The sequence below is a fragment of the Mizuhopecten yessoensis genome, unplaced genomic scaffold, assembly GCF_002113885.1.
Source record: "Mizuhopecten yessoensis strain PY_sf001 unplaced genomic scaffold, ASM211388v2 scaffold10311, whole genome shotgun sequence".
NCBI lineage: Eukaryota > Metazoa > Mollusca > Bivalvia > Pectinida > Pectinidae > Mizuhopecten > Mizuhopecten yessoensis.
The window spans coordinates 346,901-361,968 of NW_018408483.1; the positions used below are offsets into that span (position 1 = coordinate 346,901).

Sequence of the window (15,068 nt, forward strand, 5' to 3'; positions counted from 1 at the left end):
CATTCCTACAGAAGAAGAAGGATTTTAAAGAATTTGCTATATTTCCCCTATTGGGCCCCGCCCCCCAGCCCCCAGGGGGGCCACACCCACCATTTATACAAAATTGAGTCCCCTTGGCCCAAGGATGCTCCAGACTAAATTAGGATAAAATCCTTTAATCCCTACGGTAGAAAAAGGATTTTCAAGGTTTTACCTCTATTTCCCCTATTGGGCCCCGCCCCTCTGCCCCCAGGGGGCCACACCCACTGTTTATACAAAATTGAGTCCCCTTGGCCTAAGGATACTCTAGACCAAATTTAGTCAAAATCTACATGGCCCTTCAGGACTAGTAGCGTTTTAAAGGAAAAGTTGATGGACGGACGACGGACGGACGACGGATGCTGCGGTATGGCATAAGCTCACCATGGTCCTTCGGACCAGGTGAGCTAAAAATATTTGCTTTGCTCAGCTGTTTTAAGAGAACAGACTGACTGTTCAGTTGTAATGATAGAATTCTTGAGTTATAATGAGAGTAGAGATATTGGGCTCATTCACTTGACAGAAGTGCCCAGCTATACAGAGGGGGTGTGCAGGAGACATTTCACTGCTGACTTTGTCAACACTCAACATGCTATTAACAGGCTAGAAATTTAATCAACTACCAAAAATAGAACTATCCTTGGTGCTGGACCTCTAACAAAAAGAGGCACAAGTGATTGAAATGAACAAAAAATCCCTCTGTTTAGCCATTACTTTTACTGGCTGTAATAGCCACAATTAAACAGCATGATATAGGACCAAGGGTTAGGATAAGCTTAGAAAGTGGATCTTCTGGTCTTACAGTAAGTTAAAGTTGTACCTTAAAATAGGAAAACACAGGGTGAAAAGTATGCACGCACAAACTTAAGCAAAATGAAGTACATGTTACAGAAACATTGACGAAAAACAATAGTTTGAAAAGGTAAAGCATGAAATTTTAACAGCTATTATTTCCAGAGAAAACCGTCAAATGAAATCTACTTGGTAACAATTGGGTTGACTTAATAATAGCAAAAACATTACACAGGAACAGATTTTTTTTTAAACTCTTCTCTATTCAGTTTCACTTAAAACCCAAGAAACAATTCAGACCTGCAAATGGAGAATGGTGATACCGATGTTATAGTAAACAGGTCTCCAAATTGAAAAAAAAGGAGCATTTCAATCTAAATATAAAACACGATCGACTCTTTGGAACTTGGTTAGATTTTCCTAAATGGTTCATGGCTGACAATTGTTCAGTATCTGTTTTACACAGGAAATAACGCTTCGTCTCACCGTAGGCTGTAACACAACCAATGTAACGTCCCTATACTGGGATAACTGAGATTGCTACCTTAGGTATCACAACCAATGTAACATCCCTATACTGGGATTACTGAGATTTTTACCTTAGGTATCACAACCAATGTAACATCCCTATACTGGGATTACTGAGATTGTTATCTTAGGTATCAAAACCAATGTAACGTCCCTATACTAGGATTACTGAGATTGTTACCTTAGGTATAACAACCAATTCAACGTCCCTATACTGGGATTACTGAGATTGTTACCTTATGTATCACAACCCATGTAACGTCCCTATACTGGGATTACTGAGATTTTTAGCTTAGGTATCACAACCAATGTAACGTCACTATACTGGGATTACTGAGATTTCTACCTTAGGTATCACCACCAATGTAACGTCCCTACACTGGGATTACTGAGATTGCTACCTTAGGTATAACAACCAATTCAACGTCCCTATACTGGGATTACTGAGATTGTTTGGAACTTGGTTAGATTTTCCTAAATGGATCATGGCTGACAATTGTTCAGTATCTGTTTTACACAGGAAATAACGCTTCGTCTCACCGTAGGCTATAACACAACCAATGTAACGTCCCTATACTTGGATTACTGAGATTGCTACCTTAGGTATCACAACCAATGTAACATCCCTATACTGGGATTACTGAGATTGTTACCTTATGTATCACAACCTATGTAACGTCCCTATACTGGGATTAGTAAGATTGCTACCTTAGGTATCACAACCATTGTAACGTCCCTATACTGGGATTACGGAGATTTTTACCTTAGGTATAACAACCAATGTAACATCCCTATACTGGGATTACTGAGATTGTTACCTTAGGTATAACAACCAATTCAACGTCCCTATACTGGGATTACTGAGAGTTTTACCTTAGGTATAACAACCAATGTAACGTCCCTATACTTGGATTACTGAGATTGCTACCTTAGGTATAACAACCAATTCAACGTCCCTATACTGGGATTACTGAGAGTTTTACCTTAGGTATAACAACCAATGTAACGTCCCTATGCTGGGATTACTGAGATTGCTACCTTAGGTATCACAAGCTATATAGGTCCTCAGGTTATTATCAAAAAGGTATCACCACCAATGTAACGTCCCTATGCTGGGATTACTGAAATTGCTACCTTAGGTATCACAACCAATGTAACATCCCTATACTGGGATTACTGAGATTGTTACCTTAGGTATAACAACCAATTCAACGTCCCTATACTGGGATTACTGAGATTGGTACCTTAGGTATCACAAGTTATATAGGTCCTCAGGTTATTATCAAAAAGGTATCACCACCAATGTAACGTCCATATACTGGGATAACTGAGATTGCTACCTTAGGTATCACAACCATTGTAACGTCCCTATACTGGGATTACTAAGATTGCTACCTTAGGTATCACAACCATTGTAACGTCCCTATACTGGGATTACGGAGATTTTTACCTTAGGTATAACAACCAATGTAACATCCCTATACTGGGATTACTGAGATTGTTACCTTAGGTATAACAACCAATGTAACATCCCTATACTGGGATTACTGAGATTTCTACCTTAGGTATCACAACCAATGTAACATCCCTATACTGGGATTACTGAGATTGGTACCTTAGGTATCACAAGTTATATAGGTCCTCAGGTTATTATCAAAAAGGTATCACCACCAATGTAACGTCCATATACTGGGATTACTGAGATTGCTACCTTAGGTATCACAAGTTATATAGGTCCTCAGGTTATTATCAAAAGATCATAAGTTATCAGCTCGGCTAAATAAAAAAAATGCAAAAAAACAAACAACAAATATTAGTTTCCATTCTAACACATCCAGATTTAAAACACTAGCCTTACATGACAAGAAATCAATATGGAGAAAAGCACCGAGAATAGCTGATTGGCTGAAGTTGTCTCAATGTCAGAGCCATCCACTGATATCAATTAGTGTGATTGAGTCTTGTGTAGCATGGTGATTGAAGGAGTCAACTTGATGTATTCAGCACATCACAAGCGTACAAGTCAAGTTCAGACAACTGACAATTTTAAAAGTCCACTTACGCTAATTAACAAGACCAGAAGCAGATTTGTATTAGTCAACTTTAGGTAATTAATGTCACTGTGAATCAACTCTAGGAACATCACTACTACAAGTCAACTTTGGCAATTAACTTTGTGGTTTTTAGTCAACTTAAAGTAATTAACATAACTAAAATTAGAAAGTATTAGTCAACTTTAGGTAATTAATGTCACTAATTGTCACCTTTGGGAAATCAATATTGCTGCATGTATAAGTCAGTTTTAGGTAATTAACACTGCTATCATCAGTCAACAATTAATTAACACTGCTATCATGAGTCAACAATCAATTAACAATGAAAGTAGAAAGTAAGACTCAAATTATTTAAGTCAACTTTAAGTAATTAACATTGCTCTAAGTCAACTTTAAGTAATTAAGTCAACTTTAAGTAATTAAGTCAACTTTAGGTGAATAAGTCAACTTTAAGAAATTAAGTCAACTTTAAGTAATTAAGTCAACTTTAAGTAATTAAGTCAACTTTAGGTGAATAAGTTTGCTTGGGATCAAATTTAGGTGATAAACGACTCTAAAAGCAGATTGTATGAGTCAACTTAGGTCATGAATGTCACTCTAAGTAAACTTAAGGTATTTAACATTATCATTAGTCAACTTTAGGTAATTAAGATCACTGTAAGTCAGCTAAGGATAATCAACACAAAGAGTATAATGTCAGAGTCTACTAAATGTTATTCATATTGCTATCAGTCACTTTTAGGTAATAAACAACACTTAAGAGCAGATTTTATTAATTAATTTGAATGTGATGATCAGTCAACTTTATTGTTCATAGAATCAATGAATACAAATCAAATGTGGATATCATAGTCAGATAAAATTACAAGTGTCGTGTATACTATATGTGTCACTTGACAAATTCCATCTGCCTCTTTTGCTCGATCCATACGATGAGTCCATTTTAAGAAATATTTTCTGTTAGTGATCATGACATTTGAGGACCTATATTTGAACTTATTTAAGGTATGTCTTAGGTTATAGTTATTAACACACTTATATATGTAAAGTTACATTAAAATATGTTATAAACTATAACACTGACAGGTCGGCAAGGGCTCTTCTGTGTGCCTGACCAACCCCGAGCCCTCAGTCTATATAAATAAAAGTCACCTTGAAAATTTAAACCCCTATTACACATCTACATTTTACAGTGTATCAGCATGTCAAATTTCTTTCAGATTAATCTTTTGGATTCCGAGACAATCTCCAGAAAGGAAAGAGTGTGGAAAGGCAGACAGACAGATCACTATGGGGCACCTGTCTCTCCAGTATGGTGCGAATGCCCTAATAAGGTCATTAGAGTGATCGCGGAATGTGATGGTGGAACTCTCTATTTTTGGTAACAGTGATCTTGACTGATCACATGCATATCCAATTTTGTCCAAATGTATGTTGAAGAAAGTAAACAAATCTTCGAAGTTTCATGGAATCAGCTAAGAAATGTGTTCACTTAAGAGCCAATAAGGAGTTACTGACAGACGAACTGATTCATGGGAAAAAAACATGCTTACCTGGCCTGCTTCACAAAGTGTGTGTGTGTGGGGGGGGGGGACTGTGCACTGGATGTTTATCTTAAAATGTCCTTGAAAAAGACACATTGACCTCTACTGTCTTTCAAATTATGTAAATTATAAACAGCAAGTTGCAGACAGTGTGACAGACTGAACAGTGTCTAACTATGTCACCAAACCCCACAGCAGCTGCAGCAAGGTGTTAACCTTCCATCCTCTTCCTGTCCCCGTACATTTCACACTTATCGCCATCTATCTTCTCTCGGCAAACTCCTTCACTTAGGTTTCCACACTTACCTCCTCCATGGGAATTTCTTTATGCGTACAATTTCCAGCATCATCCTTCATTGATATTTCACAAATCTGGTGTAGTGTTAATTTGCTTGGAATCAAAATACGCACAAAAGTCTAAAGTAGCAGCAGGCAATTCTTTGCTGACCGGTCTTCACAAGGCTAACATTACTGAATAAAACCGTAAATGGCCTTTATTTCTAGAGTATAGCAAACTTTGAGGCCATTTTTATTTTTATTACCACACTTGGTTATCTATTAACCTACAGACTCCTACAGAAACATCATTTTTTTATTTTGACATAATGGTCCACAAAGCTATTTTGAGGTAATAATACCATTTATATGCCACAATAATTTCTTGAGAAGCTATTGTTAACTGCTCTTGTTACATTTTGGTACAGATTGCTGTCTTCCTTCACTACAGGATGCTGTACCTGACAACAGCTTGTTACATGTAGTACAACATGACACCCAAAACTGTTTCCCTTGTGAAAAGGGGTGCTGAGTGTTATATTTCACTTCACACATTGCCAACTGTTATTGTGTCAACACAGAAAATCAATTCCTAGTCTTAGAATTTAGGATTGACACACCATAGATAATAGGTCTATAGGGTTTACACGCCATAGATAATAGCTAGGTCTATAGGATTTACATGCCATAGATAATAGGTCTATAGGATTTACATGCCATAGATAATAGGTCTATAGGGTTTACACGCCATAGATAATAGCTAGGTCTAAAGGATTTACACGCCATAGATAATAGGTCTATAGGATTTACACGCCATAGATAATAGGTCTATAGGATTTACACGCCATAGATAATAGGTCTATAGGATTTACACGCCATAGATAATAGGTCTATAGGATTTACACGCCATAGATAATAGGTCTATAGGATTTACACGCCATAGATAATAGGTCTATAGGATTTACACGCCATAGATAATAGGTCTATAGGATTTACACGCCATAGATAATAGGTCTATAGGATTTACACGCCATAGATAATAGGTCTATAGGATTTACACGCCATAGATAATAGGTCTATAGGATTTACACGCCATAGATAATAGGTCTATAGGATTTACACGCCATAGATAATAGGTCTATAGGATTTACACGCCATAGATAATAGGTCTATAGGATTTACACGCCATAGATAATAGGTCTATAGGATTTACACGCCATAGATAATAGGTCTATAGGATTTACACGCCATAGATAATAGGTCTATAGGATTTACACGCCATAGATAATAGGTCTATAGGATTTACACGCCATAGATAATAGGTCTATAGGATTTACACGCCATAGATAATAGGTCTATAGGATTTACACGCCATAGATAATAGGTCTATAGGATTTACACGCCATAGATAATAGGTCTATAGGATTTACACGCCATAGATAATAGGTCTATAGGATTTACACGCCATAGATAATAGGTCTATAGGATTTACACGCCATAGATAATAGGTCTATAGGATTTACACGCCATAGATAATAGGTCTATAGGATTTACACGCCATAGATAATAGGTCTATAGGATTTACACGCCATAGATAATAGGTCTATAGGATTTACACGCCATAGATAATAGGTCTATAGGATTTACACGCCATAGATAAAAGGTCTATAGGATTTACACGCCATAGATAAAAGGTCTATAGGATTTACACGCCATAGATAATAGGTCTATAGGATTTACACGCCATAGATAATAGGTCTATAGGATTTACACGCCATAGATAATAGCTAGGTCTATAGGATTTACACGCCATAGATAATATGTCTATAGGACTTACACACCATAGATAATAGGTCTATAGGATTTACACGCCATAGATAAAAGGTCTATAGGATTTACACGCCATAGATAAAAGGTCTATAGGATTTACACGCCATAGATAATAGGTCTATAGGATTTACACGCCATAGATAATAGGTCTATAGGATTTACACGCCATAGATAAAAGGTCTATAGGATTTACACGCCATAGATAATAGGTCTATAGGATTTACACGCCATAGATAATAGGTCTATAGGATTTACACGCCATAGATAATAGGTCTATAGGATTTACACGCCATAGATAATAGGTCTATAGGATTTACACGCCATAGATAATAGGTCTATAGGATTTACACGCCATAGATAATAGGTCTATAGGATTTACACGCCATAGATAATAGGTCTATAGGATTTACACGCCATAGATAATAGGTCTATAGGATTTACACGCCATAGATAATAGGTCTATAGGATTTACACGCCATAGATAAAAGGTCTATAGGATTTACACGCCATAGATAATAGGTCTATAGGATTTACACGCCATAGATAATAGGTCTATAGGATTTACACGCCATAGATAAAAGGTCTATATGATTTACACGCCATAGATAATAGGTCTATAGGATTTACACGCCATAGATAATAGGTCTATAGGATTTACACGCCATAGAAAAAAGGTCTATAGGATTTACACGCCATAGAAAAAGGTCTATAGGATTTACACGCCATAGATAAAAGGTCTATATGATTTACACGCCATAGATAATAGGTCTATAGGATTTACACGCCATAGCTAATAGGTCTATAGGATTTACACGCCATAGAAAAAAGGTCTATAGCATTTACACGCCATAGATAATAGCTAGGTCTATAGGATTTACACGCCATAGATAATATGTCTATAGGACTTACACACCATAGATAATAGGTTTATAGGATTTACACGCCATAGATAAAAGGTCTATAGGACTTACACGCCATAGATAATAGGTCTATAGGATTTACACGCCATAGAAAAAAGGTCTATAGGATGTACACGCCATAGATAATAGGTCTATAGGATTTACACGCCATAGATAATAGGTCTATAGGATACCGACTTCTTGTACACCTACTTAAATTTTGATAGCTGACAACTTAGCCTATCAAGTAATTAGACCTACAATGCTTTCTATAGTGACTGTCTATGGGTCTCCTGGTAAGTTGGAACACTGATGACTTATTTGCAGGAGAAGAAGAACACAGTATTTAGAGGGTACAGGCAACAGTATCTGCAGTAACTATTGGAAGTACATGCAAAGAATTTAGGAAAGCAGGAAATAACAATTTGGCTGTGATGTCAGTTATGTACTGTACTGAATTATAGGCTTCATCAACTGATGAGCTATTTGTATGTTATGCTAAATTAATGTTGGAGACAAAGAACAAATGTTCTTCAAGAGCTCACTGTTGGCGACAAGTAACCATGGTTGACACCCATACATTGCCTTAGCCTCTCTAAGAGCTCACTGTTGGCGACAAGTAACCAAGGTTGACACCTATACTGTGCCTTAGCCTCTCTAAAAGCTCACTCTTGGTGACAAGTAACCAAGGTTGACACCTATACTGTGCCTTAGCCTCTCTAAGAGCTCACTCTTGGTGACAAGTAACCAAGGTTGACACCTATACTGTGCCTTAGCCTCTCTAAAAGCTCACTCTTGGTGACAAGTAACCAAGGTTGACACCTATACTGTGTCTTAGCCTCTCTAAGAGCTCACTCTTGGTGACAAGTAACCAAGGTTGACACCTATACTGTGTCTTAGCCTCTCTAAGAGCTCACTGTTGGTGACAAGTAACCAAGGTTGACACCTATACTGTGTCTTAGCCTCTCTAAGAGCTCACTGTTGGTGACAAGTAACCAAGGTTGACACCTATACTGTGTCTTAGCCTCTCTAAGAGCTCACTGTTGGTGACAAGTAACCAAGGTTGACACCTATACTGTGTCTTAGCCTCTCTAAGAGCTCACTGTTGGTGACAAGTAACCAAGGTTGACACCTATACTGTGTCTTAGCCTCTCTAAGAGCTCACTGTTGGTGACAAGTAACCAAGGTTGACACCTATACTGTGTCTTAGCCTCTCTAAGAGCTCACTGTTGGTGACAAGTAACCAAGGTTGACACCTATACTGTGTCTTAGCCTCTCTAAGAGCTCACTGTTGGTGACAAGTAACCAAGGTTGACACCTATACTGTGTCTTAGCCTCTCTAAGAGCTCACTGTTGGTGACAAGTAACCAAGGTTGACACCTATACTGTGTCTTAGCCTCTCTAAGAGCTCACTGTTGGTGACAAGTAACCAAGGTTGACACCTATACTGTGTCTTAGCCTCTCTAAGAGCTCACTGTTGGTGACAAGTAACCAAGGTTGACACCTATACTGTGTCTTAGCCTCTCTAAGAGCTCACTGTTGGTGACAAGTAACCAAGGTTGACACCTATACTGTGTCTTAGCCTCTCTAAGAGCTCACTGTTGGTGACAAGTAACCAAGGTTGACACCTATACTGTGCCTTAGCCTCTCTAAGAGCTCACTGTTGGTGACAAGTAACCAAGGTTGACACCTATACTTTGTCTTAGCCTCTCTATAAGCTCACTCTTGGTGACAAGTAACCAAGGTTGACACCTATACTGTGTCTTAGCCTCTCTAAGAGCTCACTCTTGGTGAGAAGTAACCAAGGTTGACCCCTATACTGTGTCTTAGACTCTCTAAGAGCTCACTCTTGGTGACAAGTAACCAGGGTTGACACCTATACTGTGCCTTAGCCTCTCTAAGAGCTCACTCTTGGTGAGAAGTAACCAAGGTTGACTCCTATACTGTGTCTTAGACTCTCTAAGAGCTCACTCTTGGAGACAAGTAACCAAGGTTGACACCTAAACTGTGTCTTAGCCTCTCTAAGAGCTCACTCTTGGAGACAAGTAACCAAGGTTGACATCTATACTGTGTCTTAGCCTAACAGCTTGGGCACTATACCTCCACTATGAAAGAACAATGTCCCCACAAAAGGCAATAATACATACATTATTAGTTCATTTCAAATTAATTTGTATAATGATCCTCATTGGATTGCCTCATACTATATATACTTTACCCTGGGATACTATACTTGACTCTGAGGAGTGATTTTTCTACCTGTTTTCCACAGGGGCCTGTACCTGTTGATTTGAGAGAAAATATCACCCACAAAAAGCATAATTTTGGAAAAATAACGTGATTTTTATATTGCTTTGGGGAAAACAGCAGAATATTCCTGGGAAAGGGGCCTTTATAAGGCCCTAAAACTGACCTTTGTAAAAGCACTGGTGAGATACTTACCTTAACAAAAGAATCTCTCATACTTGACTCCCAAATACAATACTAGAATCCAAAAATTGTCTTTGTGACATTCTTTATTATATTATAGGGCTAAAATACTTTGAGTGACTTGTCTGGTCTTCAATGAACATTTTACTATGGTTTCCATGATTTTTTAGGCAATTCTTCATCTGCATTACAATGATCTAAGGGGCCAGGGTTACTACCAGGGACCCTCTAGGACATGGGGTCATCACCACGGGCTATATACTCAGGGGTTATCACCACGGGCTATATACTCAGGGGTCATCACCACGGGCTATATACTCAGGGGTCATCACCAGGGACCCTTTAGGACCGGAATTCATCACCACCTCTAGGACCTGGGGTCATCACCACGGGCTATATACTCCGGGGTCATCACCAGGGACCCTTTAGGACCGGAATTCATCACCACCTCTAGGACCTGGGGTCATCACCAGGAACTAGAGACTCAGGGGTCATCACCAGGGACCCTCTAGGACCTGGGGTCATCACCAGGAACTAGAGACTCAGGGATCATCACTAGGGACCCTCTAGGACCTGGGGTCATCAGCAGGGGCTATAGACTCCGGGGTCATCACCATGGACTCTCTATGACCTGGGGGTCATCACCAGGGGCTATAGACTCAGGGGTTATCACCAGGGTCGCTCCAGATTGTGGCATTAATTATTTTTCTTCTTTTCGACATGTACATATAGTGCTGTGCTTTGTAACTTTGGGGAAATATCATGTGCAAAAAAACATGATTTTTGGAAAATAAAGTGTTATTTGAAATGTTGTTGGGCAAATACAGCAGAAATTAGCTAGTAGAAAGGTAATTATAATGCTCCAAATTCACCATAAAGAAATCACTGCAAAAGGGTCAGCACCACCACCCCCTCTAAGACCAGGACCATCACTCAGTGCTCCATCTCAGCCCTGGGGACATCACAAGGGACTCGCCATGGACTAGAATAGGGATGGTCGATTGTTAGATTTTCTATTTCATCAGTTTGTTCAATCATTATACATCTTCATGAAATAAAAGAATTTCTTTCTGTTTTGTTAGTCAGTCCCCACAAGGGAAATTGTGAAACAAATGAATGTGCACTACTTGAAAAATAATCTTAATTAAGAAAGGGTTTTCTTTTTTATTGTGATATTTCTTTTCTTTTCACAAATAGAGAAAGAAATATCTAAATTCTAATTGAGATTCAGGACAGATTTTCTGTATTTGCTAAATGAATTAATTGATAGCTCTATTACTTCAGAACTTTCAATAAGATGAGACCTTTCACTAGGTTCAAACCTTTGCATGTACTGATTTTTAATTTCATTAAGCATCAACCTGAAGCTTCATGTTTTACAGTGGACCCATGTTTAGACTTCATACTTTTGGAAAAACAACCTGCCTGACCCCTGAAATCCTTGTAAATAGCAGTATATATACTCATATAGCCACTTATAGGTAGTTTGTCTTCAACAGTTCTATAAAAGTGCATTTCCCTCCCTAGATTTCGCAGAATCTAATTAGGATCAGAGGAGTTATCTCCCTTTTAATGGCTTTCTCCATCCAACGAAACCAAAAACATCAATAGTTTTCTCACAGAAATATAACATACCAAGGTCCTCAGGGAAATGAAATTACACAATAGTGAAATACAAATCAAATTATCTCCAAGAAGAAAACTTCTTCCAATGAAAAAGGTTTGTAGCTCTGTTTTAACCAATATCAATATTCTGTTGGTGTAGCCCTTACTAAACAAATTTAAGAATGGAATCTGAATATTATGTTCTCAAGGAAGCTAGAGTAAACTATAACTATTTATAGACTGATACAGACACCACAATTCAATATGTAACCTGCTCTGCTATGTTTTATATAAAGGGTGTAACAGGCACATTAACAGGTGGATAACTATATTTTATATATATAAAGGGTGTAACAGGCACATTAACAGGTGGATTACTATGTTTTATATAAAGGGTGTAACAGTCACAATAACAGGTGGATTACTATGTTTCATATAAAGGGTGTAACAGGCACATTAGCAGGTGGATTACTATGTTTTATATCAAATGTGTAACAGGCACATTAACAGGTGGATTACTATGTTTTATATAAAATGTGTAACAGGCACATTAACAGGTGGATAACTATATTTTATATATATAAAGGGTGTAACAGGCACATTAACAGGTGGATAACTATGTTTTATATCAAATGTGTAACAGGCCCATTAACAGGTGGATTACTATGTTTTATATAAAATGTGTAACAGGCACATTAACAGGTGGATTACTATGTTTTATATAAAGGGTATTACAGGCACATTAACAGGTGGATAACTGTGTTTTATATAAAGGGTGTAACAGGCGCATTAACAGGTGGATTACTATCTTTTATATAAAGGGTATAACAGGCACATAAACAGGTGGATAACTATGTTTTACATCAAATGTGTAACAGGCCCATTAACAGGTGGATTACTATGTTTTATATAAAGGGTATTACAGGCACATTAACAGGTGGATTATTATGTTTTATATAAAGGGTGTAACAGGCACATTTACAGGTGGATTACTGTGTTTTATATAAAGGGTGTAACAGGCACATTAACAGGTGGATTACTATCTTTTATATAAAGGGTATAACAGGCACATCAACAGGTGGATTACTATGTTTTATATAAAGGGCGTAACAGGCACATTAACAGGTGGATTATTGTGTTTTATATAAAGGGAGGCACATTAACAGGTGGACTACTATGTTTTATAAAAAGGGTGTTACAGGCGCATTAACAGGTGGATTACTATGTTTTATATAAAGGGTATAACAGGCACATTAACAGGTGGATTACTATGCTTTTATAATCACCTTATTTTAAAGTGTCAGTCTTACTCTTTTCTCAAATAAAATAAAAAGTTCAAACAATTTTATTTAATTCAAAATACAATTTTAGATAGGAATAGCTAAGCCATAAATACATATGTTTGATTTAGGTGGTCAAATCATTGCTAACAGACATCTTTGAGTTTACAAGGACACAACACTAGGTACAGTTGTGGGACCGCACAACGCACCAAAAATAGCGTGCGCACACTGTGCATACATCGTTCACACACCGTCCGCACATCGACCACACATGGTGCGCACAACTGTGCGATTTAGCAATAGTTCGCCCCGTTGTGCGCTTCTCTCCGCACAACTGTGCGATTTGGTATCATTTGTAGATCAAAATTACGGAATGACAAAAATACGGAAAGCTTAATTGTATGCGATAATGTGCACTGTGTATATATCTGTAATTTCTCATCACAATAATCAAGATTATACAATTTCACAATGCGTGTTACACAGTATTAAGGCGACCGCTAGGCTGTCAATGATGGGATTGGCTCCAAGGTAACAGAACAGGTAAATAACAATTTTATGAGTGTCCGGAGTTTTACCTGACCAGTGCCTGACACACATAGCTGATATGCGATACCGTTTGATCGTAATGCATAGTATTTGTTATTTGCATTCGTTTGCCTATAGCTCCCCTTAACCTGGATTTTCACACCCCTGGCCTTACCCGAGGAGTTACGTAAGTGCCCCAGGCGGGGAGAAAACTACAGTCCAGGTACACGTACAAAGTGGTTATGTTTACCTGTATACGGGATTGTGTTGTAATTTTACATGTGTCAATTAAGTTTGTTAAAAAAACACAGAAAACACAATTACTAAATAGAAGAATGTATAGACAGAAAGATAAGGTTATAGATGTTGCTAGAATATAGAAACATTACGTAAACACCAAGTGTATATGTTTAAACACGAAACCGTATAAATTGTTAAGACATCCCTCAATTTACACCAACTACGATTGTTATCACACAACGTCCGTCCATCGTGCGCACAGATGTGCGCAAGCAATGATCGTTCAGCTTTTTATGATGTTCGCCCATCGAGCACACACCGTTCACACACCGTGCACACATCATGCGCACACCGCACATCGTGTAACGTTGTGCGATCCCACAACTGTATAAGACAATGATTGACGATAATTCCAACCTCCCACTCATCTGTTTCTCACATTTTTTTCAGACTAGACTCACATGCTGATATAAGCCCATCCCTGTGATGACAACGTATTCTCATGTAACAGGATAGGAAAATGCACTGCCAGACCAGGATTTGAACCAAGGACCTCTGAACTCTAGACACATGCTCTAACCAACTGTTTTATTTGGTCACCAGTGATTAACCCTGTCCAGTTCCGCTACATTTCACCCTCCTTTTCTCAAAAGCCTTCACCCCTGAAAACACTATTTACAACCCAGGTTTGGTATACCCTTGCCAAGCAAACACCTATTATTTGTAATAAGGAAGCTGTACTCACCCCTGCGATCTGCCCACTAAGTTGGCGCACCAGTGAAAAGGAATCTGTGGCATGCTTTTCCTCTTTACGGGTTGAGACCCGCAATGTTGTCATCCTGTTTTACATCGGATTTAACCATGCCTGAAAGTGAAAATCCAAACCGCTGAATAAAGTGAGACTCACTATTGGAGAAAGTTTGACTGCACCTGTTAGTATTCGGGGAAGATTGTTTCTTTGATGTGTTGAAAAGGAAAAACATATTTCACTTCACTGTTCAGGAATAAGACAGGGTTCTTTGGTTTCTGGTATATCTGTTC

The 15,068-nt window shown here is 38.1% G+C and overlaps 1 protein-coding gene across 2 annotated transcripts in view; it reads right to left on the minus strand.

Moving 5' to 3' along the window:
* The window catches only part of LOC110460047 (transient receptor potential cation channel subfamily M member 3-like), a 200,909-nt gene that overhangs the window by 170,689 nt on the left and 15,152 nt on the right, over window positions 1-15,068 (minus strand). For both annotated transcript variants that reach the window (XM_021512752.1, XM_021512751.1), the window contains exon 2: window positions 14,773-14,892. In XM_021512752.1, coding sequence (XP_021368427.1) covers window positions 14,773-14,865 — 93 coding nt within the window. In that variant the 5' untranslated portion in view covers window positions 14,866-14,892. The remainder of the gene's footprint in view (window positions 1-14,772; window positions 14,893-15,068) is intronic.